Raw genomic sequence first — 19,617 nt, 5'->3', positions numbered from 1 at the left:
CATAACTAGTTGAACTCAATTTTGATATGATCTACCTGGAAATAGTGTTAGATCTCCTAAGATCTAACTTCTATGACAATTGTAAGTCTAGGTTGTTGCTTTTTTTCTTTTTTTAAAATTTAGTTTAATTTGTTTATTTGTGAAAGATAGCCAAATAGTGAGTGAGCGCTCCAGGGCCTCTAGCCTCTACAGACGAACTCCAGACACTTGCGCCACCTTGTGTATCTGGTTTATGTGGGTTCTGGGGAATCGAACCTGGGTCCTTAAGCTTCTCAGGCAAGTGCCTTAACTGCTAAACCATCTCTCTAGCCCTCATTTTTTTTCTGACCCACAGGCAGTTCCACATGGAGGCTCCCATGACCTAGTCCTCCTTGACTTTAATGAGTGTATTTGTTGGACTGCTGATGGATTACAAAGGCCTCTTCAGACACCTTCATTGTGCATCCATTTGGAAGCTCTCTGAAACGGTTGGTTGTTGAATTTTATTGACCTCATGCCCTAGGATACATTATTGGTCACTGGTGATTGATTAAGTCTTTAGCCCTCTTTCTTTTTGTGATACTTAATCCATTATATAAATAACTTTTCTTTTTTAAAAAATATTTGTTTGCAAGCAGAGAAAGAGACAGAGAATGGGTGTGCCAAGGCCTCTAGCCACTGCAAACGAACTCCAGATGCATGTACCACTTGGTGCATTTGGCTTTATGTGGGTACTGGAGAATTGAACCTGGATAGTTAGGCCTTATAGGCAAGAGCCTATTGAACCATCTCTCTAGGCCTTTTCTTCTTTTTCTTTTCTTTTCTTTCTTTCTTTCTTTCTTTCTTTTTTTTTTTTTTTTTTTGAGACAGTCTCACTATGTAGTTCAAGTTGGTCTGTCTTCCAACTCATTTTGTAACCCAGGCTTGCTTTGAACACTTTTCCTTAGCATCCCAAGTGCTGGAATTACAAGCATACATCACTGTACCTTTCTTATGTGTATGTGTGTGTTTTATTTCATCAGTGCTGCTTATACTGTGTATAACCTTGATCAAGCTATTACAAGTTCTGTGCTGACATAATTTTAATTTACCTGGATCAAACCAGGGTTGTTAAGTGTTGCAGGCATAATCGCTGAACCATTTCTCTAGCTCCCATTGTGTTGTATTTTTATTTTCATTTTTATTTGAGACAGGGGGAGGGAGGGGGCAAGAGAAAGAGAGAAATGTGTGCCATCTTGTACGTCTGGTTTATGGGGACCTGGAGAATCGAACCTGGGTCCTTAGGCTTTGCAGGCAAGCGCCTTAACTACTAAGCCATCTCTCCAGTCCCCGGTTGTGTTTCTAAAGTTTAATGATGATCCATAATGTCTGACATTTAGTCCCTACTTAAACATCCCCAGATGTTTTTAAGTCTTTCTTTTCTTCTTCTTTTTTTTACAGTGCCTTTTCCCAATCTGGGATTTGCTCATTGTGTTTACTTGGATTCTCTTAGCTGCTGCTGCTTTTTTTGTTTTGTTTTATTTTGTTTTTCCAAGGTAGGGTTTCACCATAGCCCAGAATGACCTGGAATTTACTAGGGAGTCTCATGGTGGCCTCGAACTCACAGTGATCCTCCTACCTCTGCCTGTCAAGTGTTGGGATTAAAGGTGTGTGCCACCACACCTGGCATTTTTAACTTGTTATGTCTACTTTAAAGAATACTGACTTTTTGAAGTTTATGGCCCATTTATTATGTAGAAACTCCTTGCTGAAGTTGTCTCCTTTCTCATGGTATTGATTTGGTCCTATATCACCTGTGTTTGCTATAAACTGGAGTTTAGATCTACAAGCTTGACTAGGTTTAGATAAAACATTAAAAAATTCTATTTATTTGCAAGTACAGAGAGAAGAGAGACAGGCAGAATTGGCACACCAGGGTCTCCACCTGCTATAAACAAACTCTAGATGCTTTTGCCACCTGGCTTTATGTGGGCACAGGGAAATCTAATTTGGGTTGTTAGGCTTTGTAGGCAAGTACCTTAACAGCTAAGGCATCTCTCCAGCCCATTTCTCTTTCATTACTAGCCAGGTCTCGAACTTAGTACCTCTGGAGTGCTAGGAGTGCAGGTCTATGCAGTCACTCCCGGACTAGATGAGCCTCCTCTCCCTCCTGTCTTTCCTTTCCTTCGTTCTTTTTTTGTGCATGAGTGACAACACTGACAGGGTATCTTATGTCACATCTGTAAAGTGGATAATGAGAATGGCTCACCATAGGGGTGGTAATTTGTTTGATATTCTGAATGGAAGGCCAGCCTCCCTTTGTAAATCAAGACCTTTTCTTTGTAATTGGCAAATAACTATTTTAGCACCCTTTCACACTGTCTCATCTTTGTCTCCCTCCTTTAATTGTGTGTGTGTGTGGGGGAGAGAATTGGCACACTAGTGCCTCCAGCCACTGCAATCGAACTCCAGATATGTGTGCAACCCTGTGTGCTTGCGTCACCTTGTGTGTCTGGCTTATGTGGGATCTGGAGAGTTGAACACGGGTAAAATACTTGTATAGCTTTTGTTATCCTAGAAACAATGTGATTTTGCTGTCTGCACTTGAAATTTAAAATTTTTCAGTTTTTATTTATCGAGTTTATCCTCTTAATATAATGACCAGCAGCTGGTATGTCCTTTTGGAAAACTTGAATAAATTAAGTTGAACTGGTTCTAGAATTTGTCTTAAGAATGCACTAATTCATGTTATTTCTAAAATGTCACATGACAGCTATTCAGAGAAGCTCATAAGTGCTGGCCAAGGCTTCTGTTGGTGCTGTCTGCTTTTTTTTTTTTTTTTTTTTTTTTGGCTGGTTTTCTTTATTTACTGGAGAGAGAGAGAGAGAGGCAGATAGAAAAAGTGTGCACCAGGGCCTCTAGCCCCTGCAAATGAACTCTAGACACATGTGCCACCTGGCTTATGTGGGTCTTGGGTTATTAAACTTGGATCCTTTGGAATTGCAGGCAAGCGCCTTAACCGGTAAGCTATCACTCCAGCCCAACAGTTTATTCTTGAGTTAAGTATGAGTGAACATGGCCCAGGAACATGGATTTAGATTGTCCCTAATAATGTGTTCCAATGTGGAAATAGTTTGATGAAGGCTTTAGAGTTACAGAACAAAAGAATGTCATAAACCAAGGTATTTTCCAAGTACATTGGTGGAAGCATCAGGTATGTGCATTACTTTGCTATTGGTCTCAGATGTTGTCTGTGGCAATCTTAGCTTTTGGGTAGAGGAAACTAGTGGTCTGTTAATGTTCCACAATGTTTGACCTAACAGTCAAGGATGTTAGGTCAGACAAAGAAGAGAACAAAGATAGCCCAAGACTATATCTGCTACATTCCAACTCTCCGTGGTCATGGTTCTACTCAGTCAGCCTTGATTGAAGGTTCCTTAATCTTTAAAGCAGTTTTGTAAAGAGAATCAGAAAGCCAGGCATGGTGCTGCACACCATCAATCCCAGAACTTGGGAGGTAGGAGGATAGCTATGAGTTCGAGGCCAGCCTGAGGTTACATAATGAGTTCCAAGTCAACCTGGGCTAGAGGGAGAGCCTTCCTCCAAAAGCAAAACAAAACAATAAGAAAGCAGGGGAGGGGCAGAAAAGGGTGGCGTCTTAGGCTTTGTGAAATGCAACATCACTTTTTGTATGATAGTAATACTCTAGTGGGGAAAAATTGATGCCAAAGGCAAGGATGGGATTGATTAAACAAGTGACAGGGCTGTGCTTTGGTGGCTCCGAATATTGTATCAGTGTTAGGGCAGCTAAGGCACTGATGAGTTGTTCACTTTGGTAGGGTGGTGGTGAATTGTGTTGCGATTTTCCTGACAGTAGCAAACCTTTTTATTGAGGGCATGTCTGGTAATGCAAAATAAAGGACCAATCCTAGGAGAGGGTGTCTAGATCATCAATATTGTGGGCATATAGCATTTGGAAGTATCTTCCAGATGCAAGAAGTTAGTATTTTTCAGTGAACATTTGTGGAGAAAGTATGAATTACTTACATTGGAACTACATTGGCTGTAGAGAACAGAGTTGGGACACTGGGAAGTGGTCTAAATCCTGAGTTAGGTGGGCCATCTGAAAGGAGCAGTGCCTATTGCTTGCTTTTTGGTAGGTTCTACAAGTGGAATGTGATGTTGCTGGTGGCTAACCTTCAATATGCAGGAGAGAAATGTGGATTGTTTTCCCCCTTGTTGGTCTAGCCCAAAGCTGTTAGTGTAATAAAACTCCTCCCCTTTTCCCTGTCCTCTGCCCTATAGCTTAATGTAGAATGTAACAAAATTCTTATCAGTTGCATCAAAATTAGTTCAGTGACAATGTTGGAGTAGGAAGTGTGGTGGTTTTGAGTGTGGGATGTTGGAAATAAGGAGTGTAGAGACTCCTCGCAGGTCAGTTATTGGTGATAAAATTAGTCTAGGTTGTGACTGGAAGCAGGCAGTGCATCTGGTGGTGGATGTGCAGTTTGAAGGGACAGCCCAGGGACAAGCATTGAAAGATCATAGGTATTACATATTGGGGTTGCCATGGCAATCAGTGGAAAGAAAACCAAAGTCTTGAGTTAGTATGTACAGATGACAACTGGATTGCAGCAAGCTAACTAGCTAGCTAATTAACTTTAAAAAAGGATCACTGTCAGTACAGTGTATGTATGCTTATGTCTCTCCAAGTGCAGGTTTGGGGAAGGAGAACCTGTGTAAGATATGCAATGAGAAAGACAAGTAGCCACCATTGCTGTGGATGGTGAGGGTCTTCTGGTGGCAGGAGATAGTATTTTGCTAAAGCTGTTTGTCCTCTGAAGAGGATTATAGCAGGAAGGAGAGGAGGGTGGTAGATACATCTCATTAAATGCAGCTGAGTTAGCCAAGTGAGGAATGTGAGGTTTGGTGTGGCAGAGGCTCTTGGAGAAGATGGGTAACCAGCTAGTTTCCCTACCTCTTATCCTTGTTGGTAACCTTCATTGAAGGCCTGGTCTCTGTGGGTAGGTTGGTACAGTTCCATCTAGTAAGACCTTCTGAAACTCTGGAGAGACATGGCTCTGCTGGTGGTGTCGTCGGCTTCATAATGCTGGGAAGAACGTTCAATCAGACACACTTTGTGGGAGGAACAGGTTTATTTCAGTTTACAAATCCAGGAGATAATGCCATCAGTGGAGGAAGAAGCTGGGTCCCTTTCACAGATACAAGTACAGAGAAACTACCAGGAGTCAGCAGACACCAAAAGGCATACCCACCGGAGCTCAAGCTTCTCTTCCACACCTTTACGCTAGAATCCGAACTACCCCCACTGACACCTCCTCCAGCAAGCTGCTGGAGACTTAAGCAGGAAGCTTCACCTTAATTAAAAATACCCAAGGCTATGGGGGAAATATGTTCACATTCAAACCACCACACTTCAGGAAGTACCACGTCCAGATTAGCTGCTACCCATTTTCTCTGCTCTCTTTATCAGTATCTGAAGATCTTTATTTATTTGACTTGTGTTTACATTTGTGTTGCATTAATGCCTAACAGGTGTGTTGGTGTCTGCTGCTCTTATAATAAATGCCTCACTGTCTTACAGAGTGCTTGTGATTCCCCGTGTTTGTGCTGAAGTTGTGAGACAGACACTTGGATGGTGGATTAACAGGAACACCGACCTTCTGTGGACAGTTGTGTGTTGGAGAAGAGTGAATTTTCACCCTAGTCCAGCAGCTCTGCTGCTCACATAAATACAGATGAATGAAGACCCCATTCGGGAAGACACCTGGCCAACGGGCCAGAGCTGATGCAGGTAAGTGGCACAGCTCTGCGTGCTGTAGTGTGGGTTTTATTTTTTTATTTTTTATTTTTTTGTTTATTTATTTGAGAGCGACAGACAGAAAGAGAAAGAGGGGGAGAGGGAGAGAGAGAGAGAATGGGCGCGCCAGGGCTTCCCGCCACTGCAAATGAACTCCAGACGCATGCGCCCCTGTGCATCTGGCTAACGTGGGTCCTGGGGAATTGAGCCTTGAACCGGGGTCCTTAGGCTTCACTGGCAAGCGCTTAACCGCTAAGCCATCTCTCCAGCCCCTAGTATGGTTTTAAAGCAAGTATGTTCATGTGAGTCCTAGGGTTTGCTGGTTTTGAAGCTTCCTGATACGTAGGTGTTCTATGCATATAACATATGAAAGAACAGCTTTGGTTTCTTGAAAAGAGAACAATCACTAATTTTTTCTGTGTAACCTAGCAATTTATAGATGTAAACTTGGGTAAATGAGTCGAAGTACATGTTTGATGTGATCTGTAGTCACATCAAGGAATTGTTTGTGAGCAGAGAAGGTGAGGTTTTAGAAACATAATTGTCCTTAGTGAAGCTTGGGGTCCATTGGGCAATTTTAGGGCAGAAGAGTAACCTAACTCAGCATTTAGATGTTATTTTCTCTCTGTCTCTGTCTCTCTCTTTCATGCAAGGAGGATAACTGAGTTTGAGGCTAGCCTGAGACTACATAGTGAATTCCAGGTGAACTTGGGCTAGAGTGAGACCCTACCTCAAAAACATAAACAAACAGAACAAAAAGCCACACACATACACCGGGGAGTGGGGGGAGGGAAACCCAAGAAGGAATTTTGCATAAACTCTTGTTTTGTGGTACAGCTAACACAAGAAGAGGACAGATTTTTAACTTTTCCCTAAAATAGAGACAAACTAAAATCTCACACAATATATTTTAAAATTAATAAATAATAATTTATTTAAAGAAGCTCTTGGTGTGTAGGTCTTGAATTTGTGACAATCCTCCTGCCTCTAGCTCCTCAGTGCTAGGATTATACATATGAGCCACTATGTGTGGTTGGTAAATAAATAAATAAATACAATACAATATGACTATGTAACTTTTTTTTTCTTTTTTCACAGTAGGGTCTTGTTCTAATCCAGGTTGATTTGGAATTTACTATGTAGTCTCATGGTAGCCTTGAACTCAAATCATCCTACCTCTGCTTCCTAAGTGCTGGGATTAAAGGCACACCTCCCCATACCTGGCTTTTTTTTTTTTTTTTTTTTTTTTTTTTTTTGGTATTCACAGTTTAGATATTTGGGCATTGGTAAAACTAAGTAAAATTGTTAAGGTTTCAAAAGTCTGTTGCTATGTGATTTAGAACTAGTTGTTAAATTTTTACTAACTACATTAGGAATTCCTTTGTAGAAGAGTTTACAAGGATTTTGATTTCTAAGGGCACTTTTAAATTTTAGCTCCTGGGGTTGGGAGATGGTTCAGTGGCTAAAGGCACTTGTTTGCAAAGCCAGATGGTGCAGGTTTGATCCCCTATGTACAAAGTGGCACATGCATCTGGAGTTCAATTTCACTGGCAATAGGTCCTGGTTGGTTGGTTGGTTGGTTGGTCAGTTTGTCTCCTTGCAAATAAATAAAGTTTACAAAAACTTTAAATAAAAACTTCTTTCTCCTTTATAAGGATGCTACAGACTTAATTGTTAGGTTGTCAGTAAGATACATCTAGAATCCATCTGAATTTTATTCTGAGTACACTGGGATCAACATTATAAAAATTGGTGCATTTCTTAGTCTTCTTACAATCTTTAGTTATTTATTTTTTAAAGAGAGAGAAATGGCGTGCTAGGGCATCAGCCACTGATGTCGAACTCCAGATGCTTGTGCCACCTAGTGGACATGCATGTGAGACCTTGAGCTTGCTTCACCTTTTATGTGTCTGGCTTGTGTGGGATCTGGATAGTAGAACATGGGCCCTTAGGCTTTGCAGGCAAGCGCCTTCACCACTATGCCATCTCTTCATCCTAGTCCTTAGGTTTTCACTTCTAAAACATAAAACTGCTAATGATATTAAGGACTGAATGAGATAATGTGTATTAGGGGTTTCTCTACATGAAATTGTAATGATGAAAATTTAGCAGATAGGAAGAAGTTAAAAGTCAAACTGCTGGGCTAGAGAAATGGCTTAGTGTTTAAAGCACTTGCCTGCAAAGCCAAAGGACCCAGGTTCAATTCCCCGGGACCCATGTAAGCCAGATGCACAAGGTGGTGCACTCATCTGGAGTTTGTTTGCAGCAGCTGGAGGCCCTGATACACCCACTCTCTCAAATAAATAAAATAAAGAAAAATAAAATATTAAAAAAAATTTTAGCGAAATCAAAGTGCCAGAAAACAGATGTTACTTTACACTGCATGACATCACACAACTCAGCCTTATTCAGTATTTGTTCAGCAAACTGCATGGCTAGTGAATGAGGAAGATGCTACATTACAGAGCCAAATCTTCAATAGAAGTCAATATTAACCATCAAGTACCGGTGGTTCAGGGTAGCTTTATTATTTGTTTTTATTTCACACAGTCTCATGTAGCCCAGACAGTCTTTGAAGTTGTTATGTAGCTAAAGCTGACCTTAAACTCCTGTCTCCACCTCCCCAGTGCTGGGTTCACTAGTATGCACCATAACGCTTGACTTCATTGAGTTCTTTTTCTTTATTGCATATGCTGCCTTCAGTTTTGGTGTGTACCCTTGTGTAGGAGAAGAGTGCATCTTTGCTTCAAGAGTAGACCGAGAATGAGTATATTGGTAAAGATGCACATAGGGTAATATGTACGTTAATGTATTTATAGTTCTCCTTTAGTATATGCTTGAAATTCTTTTTGAAAAAACATGTTTTATTTATTTATTTGAGGGAGAGAAGGAGGGGGAGAGAGAGAGAGAATGGGTGTGCCAGGGCCTCCAGCCACTGTGTAACTCCAGATACATGTGCCCCTTTGTACATCTCTGGCTTACGTGGGTCCTGGAGAGTTGAACTGGGATCCTTTGGCTTTGCAGGCAAATGCCTTAACCACTAAGCCATCTCTCCAGCCCCTTTGTTTTTAAAACAAATATGCATGGGAGTAGTCTTGTCCTTGTTGTTCTTGAACTTGATAAGTACTTCAGGCTGCCCTCATACTTGTAATTCTCCTGCCTCAGCCCTTCCAGTGCTAGGATTACATGCATGGCTTGCATGATGTTTTCTTCAATTTGTTAAACATATTTTTAAATTTTTCTTTAACGGCAAGAGAGAATGAATGAGAATGAACATGTGTGCATAAAGGCCTCTTGCTGCTGCAAATAAACTCTAGATGCATGTGCACCTTGCTTTACATGGGTACTGGGGAGTCAAACCAGGGCTGTCAGGCCCTGCAAGCAAGCATGAGACATCTCCTCAGCCCCTCTTTTCTTCAGTTTTAATGAGGTCCAGCTTATAAATTTTTTCATGGATCATAACTTTGGTGCTGCATTGAGCTCCACATTGTTGGGATGAACTTCCAGCCAGACACAGCTAATGGGAGGAAGGGGTTTATTTTAGGCTTATAGTTCCTGAAGAAGTTTCATCAGTGGCAGAAGAAGCTGGCTCTCTTGGACAGATTCAAGCACAGAGAAACCACCAAATATCCAGCAAACACCCAAAGCACCAAGCATGAACCGTCAGAACTTAAAACGACTCTGAACTCACCTAGTAGGGTTGGACTCAAAGATTTACCCCCCAGTGACATGTCCCTCTGCTAGGGACTCAAGTAGGAAGTTTAATCACAAATGATTGAATCTGGACTGGAGAGATGGCTTAGCAGTTAAGGCACTTGCCTATGAAGCCTAAGGACACAAGTTTGATTCTCTAGGTCGCATGTTAGCCAGATGCACATGGTGGTACATCCATTTGCAGTGACTAGAGGCCCTGGCACGCCATTCTGTCTCACTGTCTGTCTGTCTCTCTGTCCTCCTCTCTCTGTCATAAATAAATAAATAAATAAGTAAATGACTGAGTCTGTGGGACCAAACATTTAAATTCTCACGTTTAGAGTACCCACAGATGATATCTGATATCTAAAGGTAATTACTGTACCCATGATCATCCATACCCTTTCCTAACAATGCTCTTGGCAACATTGGTTCCCCACCTGCACCAAGCTTCAAATGATGCAACAGGTCCTCTTCCCTAGCAACTCCTTGGCAACTTCCTTTTTATGATTAGTTTTTATTCAAACACATCCTAGAAGCATGTCTTGGAATTAGAAGTAGGGGCTAATTCAGCTTAGAGTGGTTCTGAGTGCATGCTCAGTAAGGCCCAACTAGATAAGATTCCCTCTTTATCATTTTATGCCTGTGCATGACTATGCATGCATATGAATAAAATTAGATACATCCTGGGAAAGGACATATGCAGTGAACTAACCTATCAGTCAAAGCCGAAAGACCACCTACACCCTGTCCCTTGCAACCAACTCCTTTTCCTCAGTTCCTCATGAAGGAAGCTCCATGCACTCACCTGCTGCTCATGGGCACTGTAGTTCACATGCCTGCTGCTCCCTTATGGTGTGTCCTGTGCTGTTGCTTTAAGTAAAAGTTCTTGGTGCTTTGCTATTTGTATGCTTTTTCAATTACTTTCTTTCATTCCTGGAATAAGATGCCAAGAACCTGGAAAGACCAGGTTTAGACAAGAACTCCAGTTTTGAGAGGGTTAAGTTGTAGTCCTCTCTATATTTATCTTCTTGCCTTTGATTCTCTGGTTGGTCTAAAAGCTTGGGTTTTTGGTTTGTTTTAGTTGCTGATAGGACATATTACTGACTGGAAGATGTTCCTCCTGTTTCACTGTGAGCCCAGTGATGGGGTTCCCTTGTACTGCGCACCAGCTTCTCATTATCCATTCCATGCAGCACTGAGGCAGCAGCATTGCTGGTTTTCATCTTTGTTGCCTCTTCGTTGTTTTGGATTGTTTCTTGTCTCTGAACACTTAGGATTGCAGAACTGTGTGGTTATGGAGGTTAATCTTTAATTGACTAGGGAAGTAGCAGAGTCTCTTCTAAAACTGTCAACTCTGGGGATTGGTATGTGATGGTGTGTGGAGGCTTGGAGAGTTTTAAGGAGCAGGGAGTCTGTTCCCCAGAAGCCAGCCTGGTGTGTACCCAGTGTGGCATTATGGGAACCATATGGGGCTGAGGTGGGACAGTGGGGAGGACAGAGGGGATCGCAGCATCTAGTGTAGTTCCAGTAAACCTAGATTAATCTTTATCCTATAATTCTCTTTTTTTCACTCTACTTCTCTTACCTTGTCTTAGCTCAGAGGTATCAGGGACCGTTGTTCCTGTTTCTGGCCTGTGTCTCTTCATCACCTTTTGTGGTGTCATACTGCTTCATCACACCTTTTTTCCTTGTTCAGTGCATAAAAGATGCTGGTGGAGTAGGTTGAGGTGGTCTCCTGGCAGTCTTTCCCAGCCCACCATCTTGAGCTTTCTAGACCCACTGGCCCTTGGTCCCTTCAGTTGGTCCTGCAACATCGTAAATGTACTACAGAAATCTGTATTTTAAAGATGTACAACTCCCTAGGTATAGTGGCATACACCTTTAAACCGAGCAATTAGGAAGCTGATGTAGAAGGATCACTGAGATTTTGAGGCCAGCCTGGACTACAGAGTGAGTACCAGAGCAGCTCAGGCTAGAGTGAGACCCTACCTCAAAAAACCAAAAAAGAAAAACAAAGTACAATTTACATAAGGCTGTGGAGAGGGAGCTGTGCAGATAGTACTGGAACAACCGCCCCATCTCAGCTCTCTCTCCCACCCCAGAACACCCCTGGTTCTGACCTTGTGAAGACTTTCTTCCTAAATCCTTTGTCTAATAATTTTGGAGGGTGGGCATGTTGGACATTTGAAGTGTCATACAATTGAATGTAGGCATGTTGTTGACATCTTTTAGTGTTAGTTTGGCAAGTATATATTGAGGATGGGTTTTTGCTGTGTTCCATAGGCCACTGCAGACTTCCTAAGAAGTCTTGTGTTTTTTTTTGGAGGTAGGGTCTCTCTCTCTCTCTCTCTCTCTCTCTCTCTCTCTCTCTCTCACACACACACACACACACACACACACTCTGTCTCTCTCTCTCTCTCTCTCTCTCTCTCTCTCTCTCCCCCCCCCCCCAAGCTGACCTGGCTGGTCTTGAACTCACAGTGATCTCTCACTAGGCCTTCCAAGTGCTGGGATTAAAGCCGTGCATCACCAAATGATGCAACTCTTAAGAAGCCTTTTTAAAAACATTTATTTATTTAATTTTTGGTGTGAGTCACTGTGTACAGGAATGCATGTTGAGGTCAGAGGACAATTTTGGAGTCCAGCCTTTTCTTCTACCTAATTTTGAGGCAGGGTCTGTGGATCACCAGGCCATGGGAGCTTCTGGAAAATTCTCTTGTATCTATGACTTTTCAGAATATTTGTATTTAGCTCAAGCCTGAACCCCTTTTACTACCTGCCCTGCCCACACTCTTCCCCACAGGTCCAGTCTGACGCATCACTTGCCAGAGCTCTTCCCCTTCGTTCACATACCATCATCCAAAAATGGCTCTTGGAACAAGCTCAGGGTCTGAGGCCCAAGCGCCTCTTTCCTGCCTCAGTCCCTAGAGACTTTGGTGCCTGTGTTCTCTTCTGAGGCTTCATGAGTTTCCTGTGATCTTAGGTGATGAAGGAAGGCAGGATCTGTACATTTATTGCTTCATGGCTCAGATTATTACTTTTATGTTGTTCAAGTTTTGTTGTTTCGATGGCTGCTTTGGGAATGGAGAACTGTTGCTCCTGCTGTTGTCTGCCTAATGTCTCCTTTTTAAGAACTAAGTCAACAAATGGCTCTTACATGTTGACTGTTAATGATTTAGTTTCAAGCTTTATGTAAGTCTTCCCCAAGCTGTATTTTTAAATTTACCTTCACTAATCATAACTTACCTTTCTTACAGGCCATGCTGGAGTATCTGCAAACATGATGAAGAAGAGGACGTCCCACAAGTAAGCCATTCTGAAATCTAACTATAGATAACATATTGCAACTTAATCACCCAGCACATAAACAACCTCTTACACTAGGGTCTTCTTAGTTCACTTTTGCCTGGGAACTGGTTATGTTCTTGGCCCAGTTCCTCTCCTTAGTATGGCTGAAGGGTGCTAGGTATGTCCTTAAGCTGTTAAAAGCCCCTGAGCCATGTGCATACCTTATCTGATTAGGTGCCTGTCTGAAGGCAGGAAATAATAGCAGCATAAAGGCACACACTCAGCTGGCCAGCCTCCTTTGTCAGGCAGTGGGGGGGGGGGGGGGCACAGGATTCTTTTCCAGTTCTGTTAACCAGGAACTTCATTTGCACAGTGGCTTTATTTTGTGTTAGAGGGCCACCTAGCTGCTGTCATCTCCTTTGCCTTGTCACTTTGTAATTGATAGAAAGCATGCCCAACTATAAATTGAACAGTTGTGTTTTTTTTAGTCAGGTTCTCACTATAGAGTCCAAGCTGTCCTCTATCTTGTAGTTTTCCTGTCTCAAACTCCAACTTCTGGGTTGGCTGTATAACCAGTCCCTGCAGGACCATGTATTTAGAGTGACAAGTCTACAGTCAGTGTACAGAAGATGCCTTTTCCCTGTGCCATTCACTGGTGGCTGTGGGTACTGCATCCCAGAAATGCTTCTCTAACAGTAAGAATTGTGAATGAGTACTGGCATTAAAAAGTGCCCATAGGAGGAAGCCCCCCCCCCCCCCATTGCCTATGCAATAGTTATATCCTTTATTCCTTTGCTGTAAAGGTTGATGGTGAGAGACCTCTTGGTCATGGCAAGTCTGGTGAATTAAGAGTGCCCTTCAGGAGTGGCTAGTGATTGAAACAGACTTGTCTCCTGTTCACATGAATGCACACTGTGTAATGTAAACACAATATTCAGCTTAGGAAACGACCATTGGAGAGTTGGATGATATATTCTTCCTTTGCACATAATAAAATCCTTGTCAAATAGTCCTCATTGTTTTCCTGGTTTGGTTATACCCATGACATGAATGGTAAGCCATGTTTTTGTCTCATGTAAAGACTGTAAAACCTCAAACAATAGGCAGTGGGCAGGGCAAGTGAATACCAACTTTGCAAGGCCAAATAGCTCATTCATAATAGGTTTGTCACTTTAAAAAACTTCAAGAATGTTGACATACATTTGTTTTAGCCCCCTTTACAATTATTTTCCAGTAATTGCCCAAGTTCATTTACTTATGATTTTAGAAATTAGGTTTGAACTCTTAAGTGTTTTGTTCATGCATTTTGTACAAAGGGATTCATGTGCCTTTTCCTAAACAGTGTTGTGTATTCATTATCTCATGGGTTGACTCCTTCAGGCACAAGAAATAGACACTTACCTATTAAAAACTTGAAAGCTCATAGGCACAGTGGCTGAAAGAACTTGGTGCTCTGTGTCCCACATTGCGGGAATTTGGCGTGTGCTTTCACAAGCTTGGTGTGGAAGGCTAGAAGCCATGAGCACATTGCTCTGCAGTAGAAGTTGAAATGAAGGGAGAAGTTCTCAATCCTCGTTTTTTGTTCTCAGTTCATATTTTAAGATGGGCGAGGGAAAAGGCAGACTGGAACAAGTTTCTGCACTGGTGATGGCGCCTAGTATCTTCTGGACAGAGTAAGGAGTGGGGGTGGACACATGGAGCTTTGGGGAGATTACTTGCCGCTGGCCTTGGAGCTGGCTATGGCTTGCAGATTCCTTCTTGTGTCTGTGTCTGAAGCTTGGCTTACATGTCTGAAATCAAGGTATTGGATTTGATTAGAGAGGTTTCAGCTTTTCAGCATAGATTTCTTTCTACAAATGCAATCTTTATGGACATCCAATATGAAACAGCGGAACTATAAGCCTCTTGTCCTTATGAGGGGTTGCTCTGGTCCTGAGGCAGCATTGGGTTCTGGGATGGTGGTCACCTTTCCTGCTCCTCCCTCCCCCAGTGAGAGGGCTTAGAAGAACTCAAGTGTAGATGCCTCTGGTTGCTTGCGGGATAATCTGCAGAGTTATGCTCAAAGCAAACCTGTCTCTGGGCAAGTGCTCTCCCATGGTGCTATCTCCCTGCCTTTAATATATGAATTAGCTGTGGACTAGGTTATCTGCTGGGTTTGACTTTCCATGGAGCCTTTTGGGAATGCTGTTGCTTTCCAAAGACATCTTGAGATAGTGTCTAAGGTAAGCTTATTTACAGTGCATCTTGCTTTTTTTTAGGGATCTCACTCTAGACCAGGCTCACCTGGAATTCACTATGTAGTCCAGGTCTCAGGGTGGCCTCGAACTCATGGCAATCCTATCTCTGCCTCACAAGTGCTGGAATTAAAGGCGTGCACCACCATGCCTGGTTGTGCATCTTTTTATTTTCAGGTGTTAGCTTTACCATAGGTTCCACTTTGAGGGACTGTCTGTCCAAAGGAGTGACTTGGGCATATAAGACACTGAAATAAACATTGTTTGCTGCTGTTGTTGTTTTGAGGTAGGATCTTGCTGTACACCAGGCTGACCTGAATTCACTATGTCGTCTCAAACTCAAAGTGATCCTCCTACCTTGGCCTCCTGAGTACTGTGATTAAAGGCATGCACCTCCATGCCCAGCTTGTAGATATGTTTTGAAGGCTGCTTTTTTCGTCTCTCCTATTAGACACATACACCAGTCACTGATGGAGAATGTTGCTCATGCTTCCTAGTGTAGTCTCGTGTTCCTAGTCTCAGTTTACAGGGTAGCATCTGTCCAGGTGGATCTGCAAGCCCTTTTTACAGAGGAGGAAACTGATGCCTAGAGAGATTAAACAACTTGCCTGAGGTTATACCACCAGTCAGTACTTGACGTAGGTCTAAAAGTAAGTGAACTACCTTGAAAAAAAATTATTCAGTATGCAATCTTTCAGTTTTTATGAAGGAATGTTTTATCATTCACAAAATCAAGCCATTTATATAAATGTTGCACCCTTCATCCAACTTGAATACAAACATTTTAGACTGGAGATGGAGCTTGTTGGCAGAACCTTGCCTACCATGTATACAGCTTTGGTTTGATCATGAGCTACAAAAACAATTAAAATGTAAATACAGACGCTTGCCTGATATTAGACATTCTTGGATGCCTTTTGTTTGTCAGGAAACACTAAACCCATCTTGAACTAGATGTAGTAAGAAGAACTTCATGTTTTATGTTTCTACACTCTTTATATTGAGCCTGACATTAAAAAAATTTATATTTAGCATTATTTACATCTCACTTGTAAGTAAACTTTAGTAGCTTATTCATTCAAGACCCCAAAATTGGAAGTTTGACTTCTGATTTTTAACAAGTAGTGTGTCATTTAAATTACTACTCATTTTTACCTTGTTATTTGTTCCTGGAAAAACTGTCATTATATGTCTTTTATATCTAAGTTCATTAAGTAAATTTGAGAGAAATAACGTTTGTATCAAGCCAACTTCAGTTCTTTTTGAACCGGAGGGATGACATTTTAAAAGTATAAGTGCTCTTGGAAAAAAGCAACAGAAATTAAATACAGGGATTGATGGGATTAAGATACAAATCTGGGACTAGAAAGTGGCTCAGCGGTTAAAGTTCTTTCCTGCAAAGCTTAACGATCTGGGTTTAATTCGGTAGGACCAACATAAAGCCAGATGCATGAAATGGCACATGCATCACAGCTTGTTCACAGTGGCTGGAGGCCCTGGTGCACCTAGTCTGTATGTCTCTCTTCTATCTCTCTCTGCTTGTAAATATATACATATATATATTCTATGTATATGTATATATTTATATCTATTGAAATGTAGTGCTTAGATGATTATATAAAAATTTGAAAATCTAGGGAAAAACAGAACTATAGTGCTACACCCAGCTATTAAGAATTTGTATTTTAATGATTAATAATGCGTATTTTAAGTTTTTCCTATATATCTTTACAGATAATTGTGTACATCTGAGTTTTTGCTTTTGCTTGCTTTCTTTTTTTTTTTTTTTTTTTTGATGTTTCAAGGTAAGGTGTCACTCTAGCCTAGGCAGACCTGGAATTCACTATGTAGTCTCAGGGCAACGTCAAACTCATGGCGATCCTCCTGCCTCTGCCTCCCAAGTGCTGGGATTAAAGGCGTGTGCCACCATGCCCGCCTAGTTTTTGATTTTTGATTTTTATTTATTGATTTGTTTGTTTATTTTGTTTTTTTGAGGTAGGGTTTTGCTGTAGCCCAGGCTGGCTTGGAATTCTCTCTGTAGTCTCAGAGTGGCCTTGAATTCAAAGCAATCCTCCTACCTTTGCCTCCCAAGTGCTGGGATTAAAGGTGTGTGCTGCCACGCCTGGCCTTATTTTTAATTTTTTAAAAAACGTTTGTATTTTATTTATTTGAGCAAAAGAGAGGGTACACAGAGCCATTCAGCCACTGTAAATGAACTCCAGACGCATGCACCACTTTGCACATCTGGCTTACGTGGGTCCTGGGTCATTTGGCTTTGCAGGCAAATCCCTTAACTGCTAAGCCATCTCTCCAGCACCACCACCCCCCCCCCCCTTTTTTTTTTTTTTTTTTTGGTTTTTCAAGGTAGGGTCTTGCTCTAGCCCAGGCTGTCCTGGAATTAAATTCAGGCTGGCCTCAAACTGATGGCAATCCTCCTACCTCTGCCTCCCAAGTGCTGGGATTGAAGGAGTGTGCCACCATGCCTGGATCCAGCCCTAATTAGGGTCTCTATCCCAGGCTGACCTAGAATTCACTATGTAGTTTCATGGTGGCCTCAAACTCACGGTGATCCTCCTACCTCTGCCTCCTGAGTGCTGGGATTAAAGGCATGCACCACCACACCCAGCTCCTTTAAATATTTTTAAGCAGAGAAAAAGAATGGTTGCACCAGGGTCTCTTGCCACTGCAAATGAATTCCAGATCCATGTGCCACTTTATGCATCTGGCTTTACATGGATACTGGGGAATCAAACCTAGGTCATCAGACTTTGCAAGCAAGTGCCTTTAACCACTGAGCCATCTCTGTAGCCTAACACCTGAGTTTTTAAAAGTCTTTAAGTTCTTCTTCATAATTTAGATTTTTTTCTTTGTGATATTATGGATCAAACTCATGGAAGTATTCCACCATTGAGCTATAACTCCAGTCCTTTTGCATAATTTCAGTAGCCAAATAGTTCTTCATTGTAATAGGCCAAAATGCTTTCATCTGTGAGATCTAGTAGTTTCCTGTTAGCAGTGTCTAAACATAGCCATCGTTTGCTTTTTAAAAATATTTTTCTTTGTTTATTTTCAAGTAAAGAGGAAGAGAGAAAGTGGGTGTACTAGGGCCTCTAGCCACTGCGTACTAACTCCAGACGCCTGTGCCACCTTGTGTATCTGGTTTATGTAGGTATTGGAGAGTCAAACCTGGATCATTAGGTTTGACAGGCAGGCACCTAAACTACTAAGCCATCTCTCCAGCCCCCACTTTTGCTTTTGAAAAATCTCAACATGTGGACTCCCTGGGACTCATATGTTCCAGATGGTAAGGTTTTGGGCACCTGATATCTTAACTTGTTCACTAGAAAGGTTATATCTGTTCTGTAAGCAAATAAAAACATGACACTCCAAGCCAGTGTGGTGTTGCTGCACACCTGTAATCCCAGCTCTCAACAAACAGATCCACTGTAAAGTAGATCCATTGTAACTGAAAAACAATGGAGCCAGAGATAGACAACTGTTGGGATAGATCTCTAGGGTATAGTTTGTGGGTATGCCACCACAAGCATCTTGAGCTGAGAGTTTCTTAAGGTGAAAAGTGTGATGAGGCCATTGAATCGTGGAAGATTACTCCAGAAGCGCCAGTCTTTGTCCAGTGAGACCCTAATGGATGAATAAATAGCCAGTAATTTGCTCAGCTGTTTTGACTAGTAAGAGGTCAAAAGTCCTGGTGACACTTGAGAATACAGGAACAAAAAACAGCAAGCAACTTGAAAAGAAACATTGTCCTCAAAGGACTGGACTTCAGTGTCTATAATCTTGCAGTCCAGATGACAGAAGAAAGTGAAAATACAGGTGTGAGTAACCATACCTGGCCCTTGATTATTTCTAAATATGGCAGTGACTTAAAAAAATAAAATTCTTGGGCTGAAGAGATGGCTTAGCAGTTTAGGTGTTTGCCTGCAAAGCCTAAGGACCCATGCTTGACTCTCCATAGTCCACGTAAGCCAGACTCACAAGGTGTCAAGTTCCTGTGTCTAGAGTTTGCAGTGGCTGGAGGACCTGGCACACCAATTCTTTCTCTTTCTCTGCTGCCCCTCTCCCCGCCCCCCACCACATCTCATTAAAAATTCTCTCAAGCTCTGGAGAGATGGCTTAGCAGGTAAGTGCTTGCCTGTGAAGAATAAGGAACCTGGTTCGAGGTTTGATTCCCCAGTCCCCGCATAAGCCAGACATGCAAGGTGGCGTGTGTATCTGGAGTTCTTTTGCAGTGGCTGGAGGTTCTGGTGCATCCATTCTCTCTCTCTTTCTCTGTCTGTCGTTCTCAAATATATAAAAATAATAAAAATGAGTTTCAAGATAGTAGCAAAATAAGAAATATTGAAACAAAAACCTACATTTAAAAAATATTTATTTGAGAGAGAGGGAAGGAGGGAGGAAGGGGCAAGCATACCAGGGCCTCTATTCACTGCAAATAAACTCTATAGACACATGCATCATTTTATGCATCTGGCTTTATGTGGGTACTGGGAGTGGAACCTGGGCCCTTTGGCTTTGCAGGTAAGTGCCTTAACTGCTAAGCCATCTCTCCAGCCTAGAAGCCTATATTTATGTGGAGGAGTGCTCTGAGTTTGAGGCCAG

At 41.9% G+C, this 19,617-nt stretch overlaps 1 protein-coding gene across 4 annotated transcripts in view; it reads left to right on the top strand.

Moving 5' to 3' along the window:
- Spin1 (spindlin 1) overlaps positions 1 to 19,617 on the top strand; it is a 64,902-nt gene that overhangs the window by 25,082 nt on the left and 20,203 nt on the right. For 2 of the 4 annotated variants that reach the window (XM_045130899.1, XM_045130898.1), the window contains exons 2-4: positions 5,564 to 5,773; positions 12,733 to 12,781; positions 14,353 to 14,436. In XM_045130899.1, the coding sequence (XP_044986834.1) occupies positions 5,722 to 5,773; positions 12,733 to 12,781; positions 14,353 to 14,436 (185 nt within the window). In that variant the 5' untranslated portion in view covers positions 5,564 to 5,721. Of the gene's footprint in view, positions 1 to 334; positions 468 to 5,563; positions 5,774 to 12,732; positions 12,782 to 14,352; positions 14,437 to 19,617 lie in introns of those variants that run through there. The other 2 variants (XM_045130896.1, XM_045130900.1) reach the window with 2 other exon arrangements.

The sequence above is a fragment of the Jaculus jaculus genome, chromosome 12 (genome assembly GCF_020740685.1).
Source record: "Jaculus jaculus isolate mJacJac1 chromosome 12, mJacJac1.mat.Y.cur, whole genome shotgun sequence".
Classification (NCBI taxonomy): Eukaryota; Metazoa; Chordata; class Mammalia; order Rodentia; family Dipodidae; genus Jaculus; species Jaculus jaculus.
The sequence above is the reverse complement of the archived record's forward strand: the minus strand, read 5'-3'. Positions and strand labels throughout refer to the sequence as shown.